We start from the raw sequence: 18,676 nt of genomic DNA, 5'->3' as shown, positions 1-18,676 counted from the left end.
AGCGCACCATTTTGTGACCTGTAGAGAATGCTCTATGTGGCCCTTAGTCTCCTGTGCACTGTATCACTGCTAAAATACCCTTAGTGGCAAGTAGGGTTGAGCCGGATACTTGTTTCAGATGGTACGGATGAAGCATTTTTGACAAGTACGAGCATGATACGAGTAAAACTCGTCAATGTCTGTGCTCATGCTGAAGGAAAATTGTCATTGGCAAACTGACTGTCTTCACGCTCTGTGATTGGCCAGTCACACACAGCGCCCGCCCCTCCCTGGATGTCAACAGGATAAAATAAAGAGCTGAAGTTGTTTATGTGAAATTTCCCATAAAAAGCAGGTTTGGCACCGTTAGATTCCCACCATCTCCCGCTAAAACATCATGAGATGACACTACACTATAGCGCCTCTAGATGGCAGTATAATGGTGTGGCGCAGTTCCATTGTCTGAGGAGAACCTGATTTTATTCTTTAATTTCCAGGTATTTGCGGGCTGGTCCGAGTCAGCCAAAGGGCCGGAATTTTTTTATCTCATTTTTTGTTCCGCTGCTGTGTGTGCGACTTTCCACGTGCTCACACTGTGTTCTTGCGTTCAAACACGAGCATGCACAAAACCGTCACCGCGGTATCATGCACACATGTCCGACCATATGTCCCTCCCGACAGCAGGTGGAATGTTTCATGGTTCCTCGTTTTGTATGTGGATTTTCTTCTGGTTTTTGCGTCTTTTGTGTTATGTGTGAAGGGGCCCTTATTGTATGCTGTTCCTTGAATCTGAGGAAAGTATGTCATTTTAACACTGGAATGGACAATCCAATTTGAATACCATATTCACAGATGATAACTGGGGTGTGATTCTTTAAAATAAAAATAAAAAAGTTGAGAAGTGAAAATAAGGATGTAATAAAATCATTGGTGCTTATTTATTTATTTGTCTGTCTGTCTGTCTGACTGTTAGCAGGATTACATCAAACCTACAGCACGGATTTTGATAAAATATTCACCACAGATAGATATTAGGCCATGGAAGAACACATTACATTTTGGAGGTGATCCAGAAACAGATTATTGATCAAGATTTCACTTTATATAGGCTTTGAAGGATTACATCAAAAGTACTTCACGGATTCTCACCAAGTTTGCACTGCAGATAGATATTGGGGCATGGAAGACTCCACTGAATTTTGGTGGTGATCTCATACATGTCAACCTATACAGATTGTCCATAAATTATACGGATTTTTCCGAGTTTCAGAGTCATACGGACGTACAAATAAAGTCTTACAGATATTCAGGGTTTGGTCAGCAGCGGCTCTGTAATCAACCATTTCTGCAGCACGACTCCACTTTGATGCGTGAGCCAGTGAAGCAATGCTTCGAGCCACTAGTTTGCTGGTTCTTTGATTCGCTGCTCTTCAGAAACGGCAAATCTCCTTCTTAACCCCTCTCAAAATCATTAAAATATCGTGAGTCACTTTTGTGTGGATTAAAGTCACTAACTGGGACTCTTGTCTTGTTGCAGTCAAGAAACGAGAATCATCCTCCATTTCGTTCACACAGCACGAAACGCTGCACGGCTCTCTGCCGAGACAGAGTCCGGTTGGTATTAATAACTTCAAAATGAATTGCGACTTTAAATAAAATGACACCTCTTTAAAACGTTCTATTACAGACAAGAAACTACAATCGACTAAAACATTTTTTTCCTCCCAAAATGAGACATGCTGCATTCTTTATGAATTACATCCTGATGTGCAGCACAGCAGCTGTAAGAGCTCAGTTCAGACAGATAGAAAGACATTCGTGCCAATAATGTCTGAAAGGAAATGCTTTAGACAAAAACTACAGATTTTGTTTATTCCTATTTATGTCCAGAGATCAAGGATCCACCATGTAGAGTTTATTATGTCCAAAGTTTAAGGATCCAGTGACCAATTTCATATTTTTATTTACTTTAAGACTCAATAAAATGTTGTTTAATTCCAATTTAATTTCAATTTAATTGGCTTATAAAGCGCCAAATCACAACAAAAGCCATCTCGACACCTCACAGGCCATTTTCGATACACTTGATGAAGTTCATCCTCTGCACCAGCTGTCACTCGTTCATTATCATCATCATCACCATAAAGGCCGGACTGCAACTCCACCTCCTCGCCGAGAAATCGCAAGTACTGAAGAGGTAATTTCTCTGCTGACACATACGTTGTGTAATAATCTGAACTTCTGTTGCAGCCGTTTTCCTGGTGGTTTTCCTTGTCTGTGGGATTGGCGTTTGGTGTGACAGTGACGGCTTCGCCTCACACTCCAAAGCAGATAAGTGGTTAACCAGGAGCTGCACGAGTGTGTGATTGGAGGTGGAGGTGCTCCCTCCTAACTGTGTACAGACTGTGGATTACTGAGTGTGCGGACTCACACTCATTCATCTTGTCTCTGCTTTCTGCCAGCAGTACCAGGGTCGACAGCCGAAGACAGAGGCCACCTGGGGACTCGGGACTTGGCGGCTCCGGTGTTCTTCAGACCGTTGGTGGTGGAAGCCGTGTGGGACGCAGCTTCTCTCTCGTCGGGGGTCTTCTATCTTCGAGCCTGCCCACACGTCACCTGGTGTCAATTGACTTTGCAAATTTCTGTGTATTTAGTTGTGTATTATCACAACATTAAATTGTTACTTTTTGGCTTATTCATTGTCCGTTCATATGCGCCCCCTGTTGTGGGTCCGTGCTACGACACCTTCCCAACAAAGCTTCCTCAGCTAAAATTCTTGCTCTGGAAGTCTGACTTCTGTCTGACTCTTGTAGAGACAAATAAACAGAAGCCAACAAAAGCTGGAGTTTTAAACCTAACCATACCTCCCATCGTGACAACCCATGTGTGTTATTCACAACAATTCGCTTTGTATTGAATGTTGCACAGAATGTCTGTGTGAATGTTTCTCCAGAAATGCAAAGAGGTAGTGTGGACAAGATTCACATGGCTGACGTGGAAAGTGGGGTGAATTCTCATGGACCTGGGTAAACATAGATGGACAGAAACAGAATTAATCACCTTGGAAATGGGGAACGGACCAACAAACCTGGGAGTGAGCTTTCTCAGTGAGTGTCCTCAGATGGGCAGGTGATGCATGAAGAGCCAGACCTTCTGTCCCGGAGTGTAAGCAGGCACTGGAGACCTCTTCCTATCAGCTGTGACTGTACAAGTGGATGAAGCACACTGCAGAGCCTGACGGGACCACTCCCAGGTTCATCAGCAGTGAAGGATGAAGACAAGGCAGAGGGCACCTGAGAGTTCAAATCTGTGGAGGGAAACAAAGATGGTTGAAATCCATGCGACACATGAAACGGGGAGTAACCTGTGGATGCAGACGGCAAGCAATTATGCACGAGTTCAAACCATACTAACTGAAAGGCACGGTGCTGAGATGCTGGGATAAGTAGGCCCTTTTCCAACTCTTGATTTATTCTTTCTGTTTGTCTGTTTGCTTGTAGGTGGTATCCCGAGGTTAGGCTGGAGGAGACTCCCAGCACACAACAGAACTCCTTCCAAAACTGATATATAAATTGAGGCCTTCAATCCGAGACAGTGATTTGCAGGAAACCATGTAATTTGAATATGTGGGTTAACAAAGCTTCAGCGGTCTCTTTGGCAGTTGGTAATTTAGGCAAGGGCACGAAATGGGCCATTTTTGACAGATGATCAACTACAGTTCGTATTACCATATTCCATTTAGAGGACACAAGACCTGTAACAAAGTCGAGGGAAATGTGTGACCATGGTCTTGTCGGAATGGGTAAAGGCAGACATTTTGCCAGATGGTGAGCGAGTGGAGGATTTATGCATAGCATACGTTTGGCATGCCTTAACGTAATTGGTAATAAAAAAGCAAGTGAGGCCACCAAAACCTCTCCCGGATAATCTGCATGGTGTTTTTGATGTCTGGGTGGCAGGACCAGCTGTCATGCCCCGAGCATATGACTTCCCCTCTTAGCTAATCAGGCATGAACAGTTTAGGACACCCCGGAGGGACGAGAACATCACGAATGGCGGACCGGACCTTAGTCTCTGTGTCCCAGGTGATAGCGGAAACAAAACAAGAAGTGGGAAGGGTCGTACTAGGCCAAGACGGAACAATAGAAGGGTCTCCCTGTCGGGAGAGCGCATCCACTTTGCCATTTTTGGAGCTGGGACCGTATGAAAGTACAAAATTGAAATGGCTAAAGAAAATGGCCCAACAGGCCTGCCTAGAATTTAACCGTTTAGCTGTGTGCAGGTACTCTAAATTTTTGTGATCAGTCCATACTAAGAATGCCACTCGTGCCTCCTCCAGCTAATGGCACCACTCCTCCAAGGCCACTTTCACCGCTAACAGTTCCCGGTCGATAGAATGATCTGGCCAACCATGGACACAGCGGACTCAAGTCTGTTCCAGCTGGCGGTCTGCCACCATAGCCCCACTGATGTTAGAATTACGTTCAGCAGGAAATAATTTCTCTGACAGATAAGCACAAGGGTGTAATATCTTGTCAGTAGGGTCAATTTGAGATAAGATCACTCCAACACCTACATCGGCAGCATCAACCTCGACCACAAACTGTCGGATGGGATGAGGAAGGAGTAGGACGGGTCTGCTGTGAAGCATTTCTTTAGGACCTGAAAGGCCTCATCACACTCCGGCATCCAGTGAAAGGCCTGGAGGGGTGAGGTGACGTTGTGCAGTGCTGCGGCCACAGAACTGAAGTTACGGATAAATTTACGGTAGAAATTAGCAAATCCAAGAAATCCTTGTACCTCTTTATGGTTCTTAGGGGTTGCCCAATCGCGTACTGCTGCCACCTTTTCTGGATCCATTCGGATCTCTCCCTGTGTGATTACAAATCCTAAAAACGACACAGTGGGTCTATCAAATTCACATTTTTTCAGCTTTAACGAATAGGTGATTATGTAACAGGGTCTCAAGAACTGAGTGGTTGTTGGGTATTTTCTCCTCCAAACATTTTTAAACCTTTAACAAGACAAACAGAGTCAAGAAACACCAGTGAGACAGAAAGTCAAATTTTACGCGCGGAGTGCGGCCAGGCTGTACACCAAGGCTACACTAAAGTCTGGCCTGCGCTTCGCTCTTTTTATTAGTGAATCCCTCATCACATAAACAAAAACTTGTCCTAAGGGTGGGGGGAATGACGCAAGACAAGTTTCTTCCCGTAACATAAACACACACGTCAATAAGTGCAGCTGTAAGCAAAACAGTTTCTTTCTTTTTCTCTTATCGTCGAAGGTCAGCACATCTTGTTCGCAGTTATCAGCTGTTCTGCATCTGCCTGGAACACTAAGCATCACATCACAATCATAATAATAATAAGTACATCCAGCTTCTCATTCCCAGTTCAGATTGACCCCAGCATGCTAAAACAAGGTTGAATAACACATACATTCTCGGGGTTAGGTGCAAACAGCACAACACCGTTCTCATCAGAAAGAAGACAAAAGGTACAAATGTTTAACAGTGATAACATATATATATATAAAATCCTTAACATTTGTCATGCCGCCTGTGAGTTTCTTCATCCGGGGAAAAAAATCAGAATGTCATCAAGATAAACAAATATAATCATATTCAAGTACTCATGCAAGATGTCATTGACCAGATTCTGGAATACTGCAGGTGCATTAGTTAAACCGAATGGCATGACAAGGTACTCATCGTGGCCAGTGGGGGTATTGAATGCCCTCTTCCATTCATCCCCTTGCTTGATAAGCACTAAATGGTATGCATTACTCAAATCAACTTTTGTAAAGACTGTGGCGCCCTCTAGCAGTTCAAACATGGTGGTAATGAGAGGCAGGGGGTAACGGATTTTGACTGTAACATTGTTGATGCCGCAATAATCTATGCATGGGTGGAGTGACTTGTCATTCTTTTCTACGAAGAAGAACCCTGTCACTGCGGGCGAACATGAGGGCCGAATCAAGATTCTAATCATTCCTGGATATAATCATTCATTGCGATGTGTTCAGGGGCAGACAGAGAAAACTGTTTTTCCAGCGGAGGATTGGTACCGGGAAATAGCTCAATAGCACAATCCTAAGCTCGATATGGAGGTGCAGATTTAGCTTTGGTCTTACTGAAAACCTCAGCGAGATTGTGATAACACGACAGAACACCGGTGAGATCAGGATTAGGCGTAGAACCAGTATCAGCGGACCTGATTAAACAATGACCCGCACAGGTGGGTCCCCAAGAACTAATTTGTCCTTTCAACCAATTAAACAGTGGGCTGTGTTTCTTTAACCAGGGGTGCCCCAAGATCGCCGAATGAGTCATTTTGTCAAATACATGAAAACGTATCATCTCAAAGTGATTTTCTGCAATGATTAGCCGGACTGACTGTGTACCGTGGGTGATTTGACCAAGCTCATCGCCATCCACAGCATGCACCACCAGGGGGTGTGAGAGGTGGTATAATTTAAGGTGAAGGGCCTGGTGAGAGAAGATGGCAACAGATTAGCATCAGAGCCCGAGTCCATAAACACCAGCACGGAACAGGATGAATACTCAGAGATGAATTTGTCAGAGATTTACGTTTTGAGGAATTACAGAACCCTTACCAAAAAATAGTACTGATAAGTATATAAAAAGTAAACTAGAAGTATACTTGAAACATACTTGCATATACTACTTTTTGGTAAGGGAAGAAATGGAGCTCTGACTCACCCGTAGTAACGGTTTTGACCACACGGGGGCACCCCTGGACTGACAATCTGTGACCACATGCCCTGCCTGCCCACAGTAAAAACACAGGCCCTGGTCCTTACAGCACTGATGTTCTTCCATGGTCAGCCGAGTGCAGTCCAGCTGCATGGGTTCCTCCAAGGAATTGCGAGGTGAGCTTGACCCGAGATGAGATGGACCGATCAAGCAGGAGGTCTAACAGAGTGCTGAGCCGGGAGGAGAGCGTCCCGCTGAGGGCAGTCTGCCAGATGGCAGTCGGTACGAATGGTGAGAGCAATGAGCCCATCCAGATCTTCGGGGAGATCTATGGCAACGAGAAATGGAGAAACGCTCTGGTTGTGACAGCTGATTGCAGAATACAGGCTCAGCTGCAGATGCCAGTGGAGCAGCACTCAGACCCAGAAGTGGTTGACTGGTTGAGGTGGGTGCTGAGTCAGAGGAGGCCTGAGGTGAAACAGTGGCAAGAAAATGCTGTATCAGAGAACTCACAGACATCATGATGGTGTCTTGCCTCTTAGCAATTCTGGAGCTCAGTGCAGTAAGACGGTCCTCTTGTTGTGCTAGCTGGTAGCTATGGTGGCGGACCGCCAGCTGGAACACACTTGAATCCGCTGTGTCCATGGTTGGCCAGGTCGTTCTATCAGGTTTTACAGACAGAAACATCTGGACACAATTGCAGGACTCAACATAGTAGCTCTGGTTAGTAAAAATGTTTACCGAAGGATTCATTGGGGTCCAGTACAGAACAAGGCAGGCAAAGATGAGAAAATAGATCCAAAACATCAGGCGTAAGGTGTGGTCGGTACAAACAGGCAGGTGGTCAAAACACAACATGGTAGCAGGACTTGGAAACACAGAACACAAAGCTGGAAGCAAAGGCACAAGGTGCACCAACATGGCGGGGAACTAGTGAAACCAGTGGAGCTTAAATACACCCAGCTGAAGATTAGAAACAGGTGAATGGAAAGATCCAGAACACGGTGTGGCCCAGACAGAGTGTGATGCCCAACACCAAGCACAAGAGAGACGGACAAGAGAGATAGGGACAGACAAAGCCCAAGCAGGAAAAACCCAGCAAGAGAAATCGAACACAGACAAAACAATCAAAACCTAAACGAAGCAGAATAAAACTAGAACCTAAACTAAACAAGGCAAAACAAAAACACATGATAAAACAAAAACACAAAGCAAAGAGTCCAGATCATGACACTGCTAATATCAGGGCTTCTATTATAACTCCTGTTTCCGACCCCTCAGTTTTGGTCCCTTGTTCTGTTGTTTTTACCCAGTTTGAGTCTGTGACTCATTAATTTTTAGAAGATGTGATCGACCATATTAAATCTTTAACCCCCCCCCCCCCCCCCCCCCCCCCACCCCCCATTACCCCGCTCCTCCATTAGTTTTTAAAGAAATTCTACCTTGTATAGGGCAGTCAGTTCTTGCTATGATGAATTGTAGTTTGTCTTCTGGGGTGGTTCCTGCTAAATTGAAACATGCAGTAGTGCAGCCTTTGCTTAAGAAACCTGGCCTTGATAATACTGTGTTGGCAAATTATAGGCCTATCTCCAAATTATCCTTTCTTTCTAAGGTTTTGGAGAGAATTGTATTTTGTCAACTGAAGCAACTTTTGGATGAGAATAGTATCTTGGAGGAGTTCAAGTCAGGGTTTAAAACCCTTCATCATACAGAATCTGCCTTAATAAGGGTCTTTGATGACATTTTTCATGCATGCGATTGGTAACTATGTTTTTTGGTTTTACTTGATTTAACTGCTGCTTTTGACACTGTCAACCATAATATTTTAATATCTTGATTATATCAGTTAGTGGGCATTGGTGGTACTGCGCTCAAATGATTTAGGTCTTATTTGGCAGATAGAACTGTCTCTGTGAATATTCTTGGTTCAGAATCATTTGCAGTTCCTTTGACATGTGGCTGTATTTTAGGGCCACTGCTTTTTTCACTGTATTTACTGCCTTTAGGCTCTATTCTTAGAAGACATGGGATTTCATTCCATTGTTATGCAGATGATTGCCAAATGTACTTGCCCTTGAAACAGAACAATGTTCTTCCCTTGAAACAGCTTCTGGTATGTTTAAATTATATTAAAGCTTGGATGGCTTTAAATTGTTTTAATTTTAACAAAAGAAAACAGAGGTCATGGTGTTTGGACCTAGTGGTCCGTGTGAGTCTTCCTCTGTTGCTTTGGGACCCTTGGAGGTATATTTTAAGCCCGTGATTGCTGATCTTCGTTTTAAGGTGGATAGTGATTTTAAAATGGACAGCCAAATTGCAGCTGTAGTAAAATCCAGCTTTTATCATTTAAGGCGTTTGACCACAGTAAAACCTTTTCTTTCTAGACAGCATTTTGAGACGGTGATCCATGCTTTTATTTCATCTCACCTGGACGATTGTAACTCGCTTTATGTGGGAGTCAGTCAGTCAGTTCACATTTGCAGCTGGTTCAGAATGCGACTTTTGACAGGAAGTCAAAGGGGAGAGCACATTACCCCGGTCTTGGCCTCTCTTCATTGGTTACCTGTATATTTTAGGGTTTATTTTAAAATGTTTTTAAGTCTCTTCATGGCTTAGCCCTGTTGCACCTCTCTGGGTTTCTTCACCCTTATATACCTAGTCGATCTCTCAGGTCAGCTGCTGACCAGCTGTTCCTGGAGGTACCGAGATCTAAAAGGAAGGTCAAGGGGGCAGAGTTAGCCTATTTTTAGGGGTGCTCAAGCACCCCTAAAAATATTTTAAGCACCCCTATATATATATATATATATATATATATATATATATACACTACTATTTTTTTAAACAACCTATTTCAACCATTATGCCAAAATATGTATTACAAGAACACAGTAATTTGATCATCTCCCCTTCTTGGGCAAATGGTTCAATCCACGAAGCGCACCTACATTCATCTCTCTCTCTCTCCGTCCGCAACTGCGTCTGCTCTGGCATGTTTGTGTCGCGTGGTGCTGCTGCGGGTGGTGTTAATTTAGCAGAGGTGCTGTCCTGTGAGCGGTGGTAGTAACCTCGCACAGCCGCGCTGTCAAGTGATTGCCAGGCGACTGTCACATTTGCGAGGTATTTATTCACAGTTTATGTCTCTGAATGTGAAGACCAAGTGCAACTTTCTGAAAAGTACTTATTTTACTCACCTAGCTACCTATCGCTAAACAGTATATTGCTCTACAAATTAGTGTGCGCTGTGCATGGTCAAATGTAAGATTGATTCAGTGCTGTCTTTTTTTTTTTTCCAACTAAATCCTCTTGTCAGCTACTAAATGGTGCTGGCCCTTCAATCTGTGTAGCTTCCATTAACAAATCCCTCTCCTACATCAAATACCATGTACACAGATCTGACCTTAAATGCTTAGTTAAGGTCCATAACTAAGCATTTCAGAATTAAGACAGTAACCTTTACCACAAGGTTTAATGCACAGCATGATAATAAGTGAATAATTTAAATTCCTGCTAAAAAGGCATAAATCATAAAACTCATTTTGTATTTTTATTTGGCCGTAAGTGGCAAACCAACACTGCAGTGCAGTGATGGATATCAGAGCATCTTTTTCAAAAGCAAAAAAAAAAAAGCTTCAGGTAAGGTTTGTGCACTCTATAGACCTTATGTGATAGTAGATATGGACATTGAGAAAAGCAAAGGATGGATTGTGACGCTAAGGGTAAATTGAATATGTGTATCAGACTGTGGAGGTGTCTTACTTGTGTTACTGGTGCTTTGGTATGAATTCTGACTTTTAAGTCACACATTTTAATTTTTCTTACTTTTAAGGACTTCATTAGATCTTGTCTGTCCTTTCTATGCTTTGCTGTTAATTCAATAAATAATTCATATATTTCTTATCCTGAACCCATTTATGTGCAGTATACCATCTGTGTTCTCCATCCAGCCTTATAGTGGAGTGCTGCTGTAGCTGTGCCAAACCAGGTCCTCCTGCACATGGCACTAAACCTCACTGATCATAACAATTGCAACTACTGTATTTTTATGACTTACAACGTGGATGTGTGTGCTGCCAGAAAAACCGAGACATCAATGAGTTTGTAGAATAAATAAATGAATAGCCAAAACTAAAACATAATCTAAGTAATGTCTAAAACTGTCTAAATGTAATTGAAAAGTGATACCAGGGTGAGTGTTCTGTACTGAGTACTATGACATAATAATCTGTTAAGATGAAATAAAAATCTTCAATAACTATAGGCTCATAAGACTAATATAAAAACAAGGATAATATACTTTACTCAGCCTCTGAATATTTCAGACCTGCTCCTAAGTTGCAATTACTATTTGCCCTCACCACATTAGGAGATTAAATTATTTGTTATATAAACTGCACCAGAATGCAGGAATTTTATGTATGGGCCGTTATGCATTGCTAATATGCGTTTTGTTTTTTGTTTTTATCATTCTGACAATGAATGCAGCTTTTACAAGCAATGTCTTCTCTCTGAAATCATGGGAAATTGTATTTTTGGACATCTAGATTTTAAAAATTTTAAAAATGTGCTAAGCACCCCTAAAACTGGAAGTCTAAAATTGCCTCTGGCCTTTTCTGTTGTTGCATCTAAATTGTGGAACAGTTTGCCTTTGGATGTAAGACAGGTACCTCATTGGCCACTTTTAGGCATCGTCTTAAAACCTGTCTTTTTTCTTTGGCTTTTGACAGCAGTGAAAATTATTTTTTTTTTAGATTTTATATTTATTTATTAACTTGTTTAAATATATGTCTTAATGTTTTAACTGTATGTTTTAGTGTACAGCACTTTGGGTCAGCTTTGGTTGCAGTAAAGTGCTTTATAAATAAAGATGGTATGGTATGGTATATCTGTTCATTTTGGAAGATCCTATGTTTCATAAAGATTTAACTCCCTCAGATGCTGAATGGGTCCAAACTGCACTTATGTCAGGGAATAAGCTTATTATTTTGAATTGGAAAGCCTCCACTGCACTGGCTTCATCACTGTGATTTCTTCAGTTTGACTGGCTGCATTAGAAAATTTGTCATTCAGGCTTATCAATAAAGTGGAACTTTATCATCGGAAGTTTGGGCACTAACATGCCCTTATTGAAATGGGTTAAAAGGATTGTCATAAGAATCTTGAGTATCTGTGAGGCTGACTCTGTTATTGACTGTTGCTTATGGGCTGTATGTGTGCGTTTTAGGCACCTTTGTCCTTTCTTTTTTTTGTTCCTGGATTTCCCTTGGTTATCATTGTGCTTGCTGCATTATACTGTTTTGTTTTCATATGGCCTTTTATGCATATGTTTTCATAATGGAACATTAAGTATGAATTAAAAAAAATTAAAAAGACAGTGGGAAATGCACTGACTCTAGTGTCCTGCCCCTGTTTGTTTCTGCCCACATGGATGACGTCCAAGATTCATCAATGATGCAGGTCAATAAAAGGAGGCGTGACACAGTAAGAACCTTTATTGTCTTACCTCAGAAAAGGGGTAAACAGGAGAACCTGACACAATGCTTTTGTTATCTGTCAGTGTGAATTTACTCATGTATATTATGTTGTTTTCCAACTTTTCCTCTGCTGGGTCCCCTGTTGTTTCCTGTCGGTTACAGGGACACTTTCATCCGAATACGATACACAAGTCTGGAGATGTGGTTCTGGGTGGATTGTTTCCATTCCACTTATTCTCCATTGTTCCTGATCTTTCATTTAAATCAGAACCTCATCAACCGACCTGCTACAGGTGAGTGTGTCAGTGAGTGTGTCAGGGACGAGTGTGGGGTGGAAGAAAGGCAAGTCATATTTGAAGACTTTAAGTGTTTTCAAGATTAAATGTATCATAAATTATGTTTCAGGGTATATTTTTTATTCATTTTAAAATGAATTGAACCGTTGATAACTACATTAACAGGGAAAGTAAATGTTGAAGCTGTGTATAGGTTGAATTAACAGTGAAGGTTTTGCTTTGTGGCTTTTCGGATTAATATGTGTTGTTGTGTGACAGCAAAACTGACAAATGATGCATTTTGTCTCAGTTTCAATGTTCAAGGATTCAGACAGGCTCAGACCATGGCTTTTGCTATTGATGAGATCAATAGAAATTCCAGAGTGCTTCCAAATGTAACTCTGGGATACAGTCTTATGATAACTGCGTCAAACTGGGAATTGGATTCCGTGCTGCCTTGTCTTTAGCCAGTGGTGAAGACAAAGAGTTTAAATTAGATGAAACCTGTGTCGGAACCCCTCCAGTGTTAGGAATTGTGGGTGATTCTTCCTCTACACGGACTATTGCCATCTCATCTGTCTTAGGTTTGTACCGAGTGCCAATGGTAAGTTTTCTGCATCAGCTTTGGACCATTTTTGTGCATTTTCATTCAATATCAATTCCAATCTAAATATTGCAAAAAACCACATTTGAATGTAAAACGTCAATTATATTCAATATTTTGTAAATGCTTTCAGCCTTTGTCAGTTACAGTTTTTATCTTGTGCAGGTGAGTTACTTTTCAACATGTTCCTGCTTGAGTGACAGAAAAAAGTTTCCATCCTTCTTCCGGACTATCTCAAGTGATGCTTTCCAAGTAAATGTCAATCTGTAAGAGGGAAATGTTAAAGAGTATGGTATGCTGATGCAGTGAAAGAAGTGGGAAAATAACGGAAACATTAAACCTAAACACCCTTTTATAGCAGATTTGCTTTTGGAAGAATACAGATCTATACATTAAACTTGAAATTCTCTGTGTAATTAGGTTCACGCTATAATTAAGATTTTAAAACACTTTGGATGGACCTGGGTTGGCCTGTTGGTCAGTGATGATGACTATGGACTCCATGCTGCCCGATCTTTCCAGTCTGACTTGGTTGATTCTGGTGTAGGTTGTCTGGCTTACTTAGAAGTTTTGCCTTTAAACATGAAGCCAGTTGAATTCAAGCGGATTGTGAAAATAATGAAGACATCTACAGCTCGTGTAGTGATTGGATTTGCACATGAGAGTGTAATGATTCAAATCACAGAAGAGGTTAGAATTTAAAAAAAAATCTTCATTTGGGAACTTGTCAATTAAAAGAGTAAAAAGTACAATTCACAGTGTTGAAGGCATTTTAATTCACAAAACCAAAAAGTTGGCATTTGTTGCTGTTGTTAACTTCTTTGTAAGTGGTGTAAAACTGTTCTTTTTAATTAAGATATAAATTTATTGAATAATTTAATTTTCAATGAGACCTAACAATGTTAACTCACAGAACTAAGTGTTATGCTAACTATATTTCGATCACAACACTAAATGTTTGTATGACTTCTGTAATAAATAGACACTTGTTTTGTCTGTTGAAATCCATTTTGAGACTGACACTGTATCAGTGACACTGCTGCATCACTTTCTCTTTCTGGTGTAACAAAATGTATAGGTGGTAAAACAGAATGTGACAGGTCTACAGTGGATAGCCAGTGAAGCATGGACATCAGCCTCTGTTCTCCAGACCCCCAAACTCATGCCATACCTGAGCGGAACACTGGGAATTGCCATCCGACGAGGAGAAATTCCAGGTCTAAAGGAGTACTTGTTCAGAATACATTCTGACCAACACCACAACAACAGCTATGGACATAATGTGGTAAGAGATTAACCTTACAGCATAGTATGGCATTGCATTTTTTTAATGTATTTTTTTTCTAACTGAGTTTCTAAACATTTCAGGTGAATCAGTTTTGGGAATACACATTTAAATGTAGATTTGCCCCACTTCCAGCAGGCTGGGTAGAAGCTGGAGGTGCACTATGCACTGGACATGAAGATCTAAAGAAAGTAGAGAGTGAGGTTTTGGATGTTTCAAATCTCAGGTCAGAGTACAATGTGTACAAGGCTGTGTACGCACTGGCATATGCTCTTGATGACATACTGCAGTGTGCTCCAGGGAGGGGACCTTTCAGCGGAAAAAGCTGTGCCAATTTAAACAGCCTCGAGCCATGGCAGGTGTGATGTTTATTTGATTAAATTATTCAGTGGTGCATGGAATACAGATCGCCATTGATGAGGTGTTTAAGGGGGGTTTCTGTCTTCATGATTGTTAACATGATGCATGCCAAACTGCAATTTGACATTAGATTTGTTAAGTCGCACTGACGTCTTGTTCATGTTGGGCAAGATGTCATAGTAAATTGTGTGGCATCATTGCGGACTAGGGATACATGATACATGAGGACAACAATGGCCACAACGCAGCAATCTGCTAACACAAAACCCTCCAGACACTGCCCAGAAACTGAGTTCAAGATCACATGACATCAGACAGTCTTCATTTTCAGCTGCTGTCTACAACATAACAGGTTAGAACAAGTCAATTCTGGAACCTTGCACCAGTGCCACTGGTTACTGCATCCACCACACCAAGGAATTACCTTGCGTACTGGGTACCAGCCACCCAGGCATACAACTGGTCCATTCCCACCTCTTGAAAGTAATTAACTTATCTCCCACAGTCAGACAAAATGTGAGCATTCTCTTGGTCTTCTTAAGCCATTGGGCACTCAACATTGAGGTACCTGTGTGCTAGATCATGCCCAGTGAAACATAATACATGGTCAAAATGTAATTGTTGAAGCTCCCTCACAATGTAAGTTAAACTGTTTCCAGTGTGGCCCTCTTGATGTGGTCCTCTCATCATTAAGACAAAGGAAAACATCTGAGCCATGAATAGCATCCTCAAGAAACCTTTGCAACACCCAATAGAGTAGCAGTCCCAGAACCATTCATACCACAGCTTTTCCCCTCTGCTGCCCCACTAAGTCTTGAACAATGACTGCAGAGCTATCCCGGGATGCCTGAGACCAAGAGTAAATGATCTAAACTGCTTGTGTGGTATTGCACCCCCACATATCAAATAACCGTTATCATCACAGATGGAGAAAAGGAAGAAGAGAATTATGCCCTCCATCTAGTTTTCCAAAATGTACCAGCCGAAAAGTGACTAAACTCAAAATAGTCTCCTTTCCTCCATTGAACCACTAAAGGACAGTGCTCAAAACAGAAGGATGGTCATGAGGTCCAGTCATCTTCATGCAAGGCCACACAAGGCAAACCTAAGTCCTGTGAAATGACTTTCACCAGGTTCAAGTGAGGGAGGGCCATCCTGGTCAAGTTTAAGTCACCTCAGGAAAGAGAATGGGTGATGAAAAGCTCTGATGCAGAAATTGGGATACAGTGAGAATGGACAACCTGTATGATTATAAGAAAGAACAGACAATGGAACACCTGCTCATCTGTCCCTGTCTACTAGAACACTGCACCCATGAAGACCTGGTAAAGTTCAACCCCAACACAGACATTGCATCCTGAACTGGACTGATGTCATGTTGTGACCCAAGAAGAAGAAGAAGAAGATCTGAGGTTGTCTTGGTGTCTTGAGACAAATGGTAGACAGCTGCCACAAGCTACTGTTTACTGTAGTTAGGATCATAGGTCTTCACAATTTGTAAAACTAGAAACCCAACATTTGATGAAAAAAAATCCTAACATACATAAGCACTTCTTAAATTCTAAGTCGAAAGATGTAGACATATACAACAATGGATTTTACAAGATTATTGACCATGGTAACACAAAACTTGTTTCTATCCCTTATTCTAACCCTAACCCGAACTTGTTTTCTATCCCTTATTCTAACCTATACAGCTTGTGCATTATGTGAAAAATGTCAATTTCACCACATCATCTGGTGACCAGGTGTTATTTGATGAGAATGGTGATGCCTTACCAATCTATGATATTGTCAACTGGCTGTGGCTCCCTGATGGAACCATAAAGGTTGAGAATGTGGGTGTGGTTCAGAAGTCAGCCTGGAAAGGAGAAGAGCTCAAACTGGAAGAAGACAGACTCTTCTGGAACTTACATTTCAAAGAGGTAATTAGTTGATTTACATGCATTGATGGAAAAGCTCATTCAAACACTGTGAATCTGTCTCAGATAAGATCATTACTTCTGTTTCTTTAGCCTCCCCGATCAGTGTGTAGTGAAAGCTGTCCACCTGGGACCCGTGTGGCAAGAAAGAAGGTGACCCTGTGTGCTGTTTTGACTGTGTGCCATGTTCTGAGGGAAAGATCAGCAATGAGACTGTTGGTGTTAAAAAATGTACCTTTCATTTGAGAATAAAATTAAAATATATTTTTCCCACCTCGTTTTTTGTTAGATTCCACGGACTGCACCAGTTGTCCAGAGTACCTTTGGTCGAGTCCCCTGCATGATCAATGTGTTCCTAAAGGAATTGAGTTCCTGTCCTACCAGGAGCCTCTGGGAATCTGCTTGACAGCTGCCTCATTGCTTGGAACATTTATCTGTGCTGTTGTCCTTGGAATCTTCACATATTATTGCCGTACACCAATAGTACGAGCCAACAATTCAGAACTGAGCTTCCTGCTCATAATTTCTCTAAAGCTGTGCTTCCTGTGCTCACTGCTGTTCATCGGCCGGCCTCAGCTGTGGACATGTCAGCTGAGGCATGCAGCATTTGGGATCAGCTTTGTGCTTTGTGTCTCATGTATCCTGGTAAAAACCATGGTGGTTCTGGCTGTGTTTAAGTCCTCCAAACCAGGAGGTGGAGCCAGGTTGAAATGGTTTGGTAACAGACAACAGAGAGGGACAGTTCTTGCTTTCAGTTCTGTCCAGGCAGTAATCTGCACTGCTTGGCTTGTCTCTTCCTCTCCAGTTCCTCATAAAAACACTCAATATCACAATGACAAAATAGTTTATGAATGTGTTGTTGGATCCACAGTTGGTTTTGCAGTGTTACTGGGTTACATTGGCTTTCTGGCTGTCCTCAGCTTCTTGCTCGCATTTCTGGCCAGGAATCTTCCTGATAGTTTTAATGAGGCTAAACTCATCACTTTCAGCATGCTGATATTCTGTGCTGTGTGGGTGGCTTTGTCCCACTATATCAGCTCTCCTGGTAAATATGCAGATGCAGTGGAAGTATTTGCCATCCTGGCCTCTAGTTTTGGCCTCGTGGTTTCACTGTTTGGACCCAAATGTTACATTGTCCTCATAAAGCCTGAGAGAAACACAAAGAAGGCAATCATGAGCCGATGTATGGAAACTTAAAATAGCACATAATTTAATAAAAGAAATTGCTTTATTATTCTGTATGATGCTACAAACATGAAATGTTGGAAACAAATTGTTATAATGCACATAAAGAGCATGCATTTGGTAAAATCTTAAATTGCTGTGGCCTTTGATTCTTGTAAAATGCAGGGGTAAGAGTAAAATAATCGCAGCGGAATGTGCATTTATAACGGCCCCGTCACTCTTAGCAAGAATCAGCATCAGTGAAGCCGAATCAGGCCGAATGGGGGAAAAAAGCCAGACACCGAGACACAGTCGGGAGGGTCAGACATTCGGACAGCTGTGTACAAATGCTGGTTGACCACTTAAAATGTGGGTGGATCCCACCTCAACTGATTCGTCCACACCTGTGCATATGCGCACTATTGCAGTCCAAACGTAGTTGGAAAACTGTATGAAGACACAGAATGCTGTTAGAATGAACTAAGATCATAAGGGCCCCTTCACACATTGTGCGAATTTGGTCGAATTACAGCAAAACTCAAATTGTGACCATGAAAACATCACACCGACGGGCAGGTGTGTATGATCCCACTGCAACGGTTTCGTGTACACTCATGCACGAACACAGTGCGAGCAACTGGAGCATGTGGAACCACATTGCGCCGCTGCTGTGGAAAAAATAAAAAGCAGCTGGTATGTATGGAACCACATCGCGCTACTGCTGTGGAAAAAATAAATATAAACCAGCTGGTACGTGTGGAGCCACATCGATCGCTGCTGTGGAAAAAATAAAAATATAACTAGCTGGTACGTGTGGAACAACACTGCGCCACTGCTGCGGAAAAAATATAAACCAGCTGGTACATGTGGCCCACATAGAGCTGCTTGCTGTGGAAAA

At 42.0% G+C, this 18,676-nt stretch overlaps 1 protein-coding gene across 1 annotated transcript; it reads left to right on the top strand.

The window, feature by feature from the left end:
* Window positions 1-6,894: 6,894 nt before the first annotated feature.
* Window positions 6,895-17,811, top strand: LOC117508957 (extracellular calcium-sensing receptor-like). Its single transcript, XM_034168790.1, is given in 12 exon segments — window positions 6,895-7,142; window positions 12,252-12,461; window positions 12,754-12,857; window positions 12,860-13,047; window positions 13,213-13,299; window positions 13,468-13,737; window positions 14,126-14,332; window positions 14,416-14,691; window positions 16,390-16,617; window positions 16,708-16,759; window positions 16,762-16,833; window positions 16,904-17,811. Coding segments are annotated over 12 exon segments (2,850 nt in total).
* Window positions 17,812-18,676: the final 865 nt, after the last annotated feature.

This window comes from Thalassophryne amazonica, chromosome 4 (genome assembly GCF_902500255.1).
Source record: "Thalassophryne amazonica chromosome 4, fThaAma1.1, whole genome shotgun sequence".
Lineage (NCBI taxonomy): Eukaryota > Metazoa > Chordata > Actinopteri > Batrachoidiformes > Batrachoididae > Thalassophryne > Thalassophryne amazonica.
Note: the sequence above shows the minus strand (reverse complement) of the source record. Positions and strands in the feature narration are given on the sequence as shown.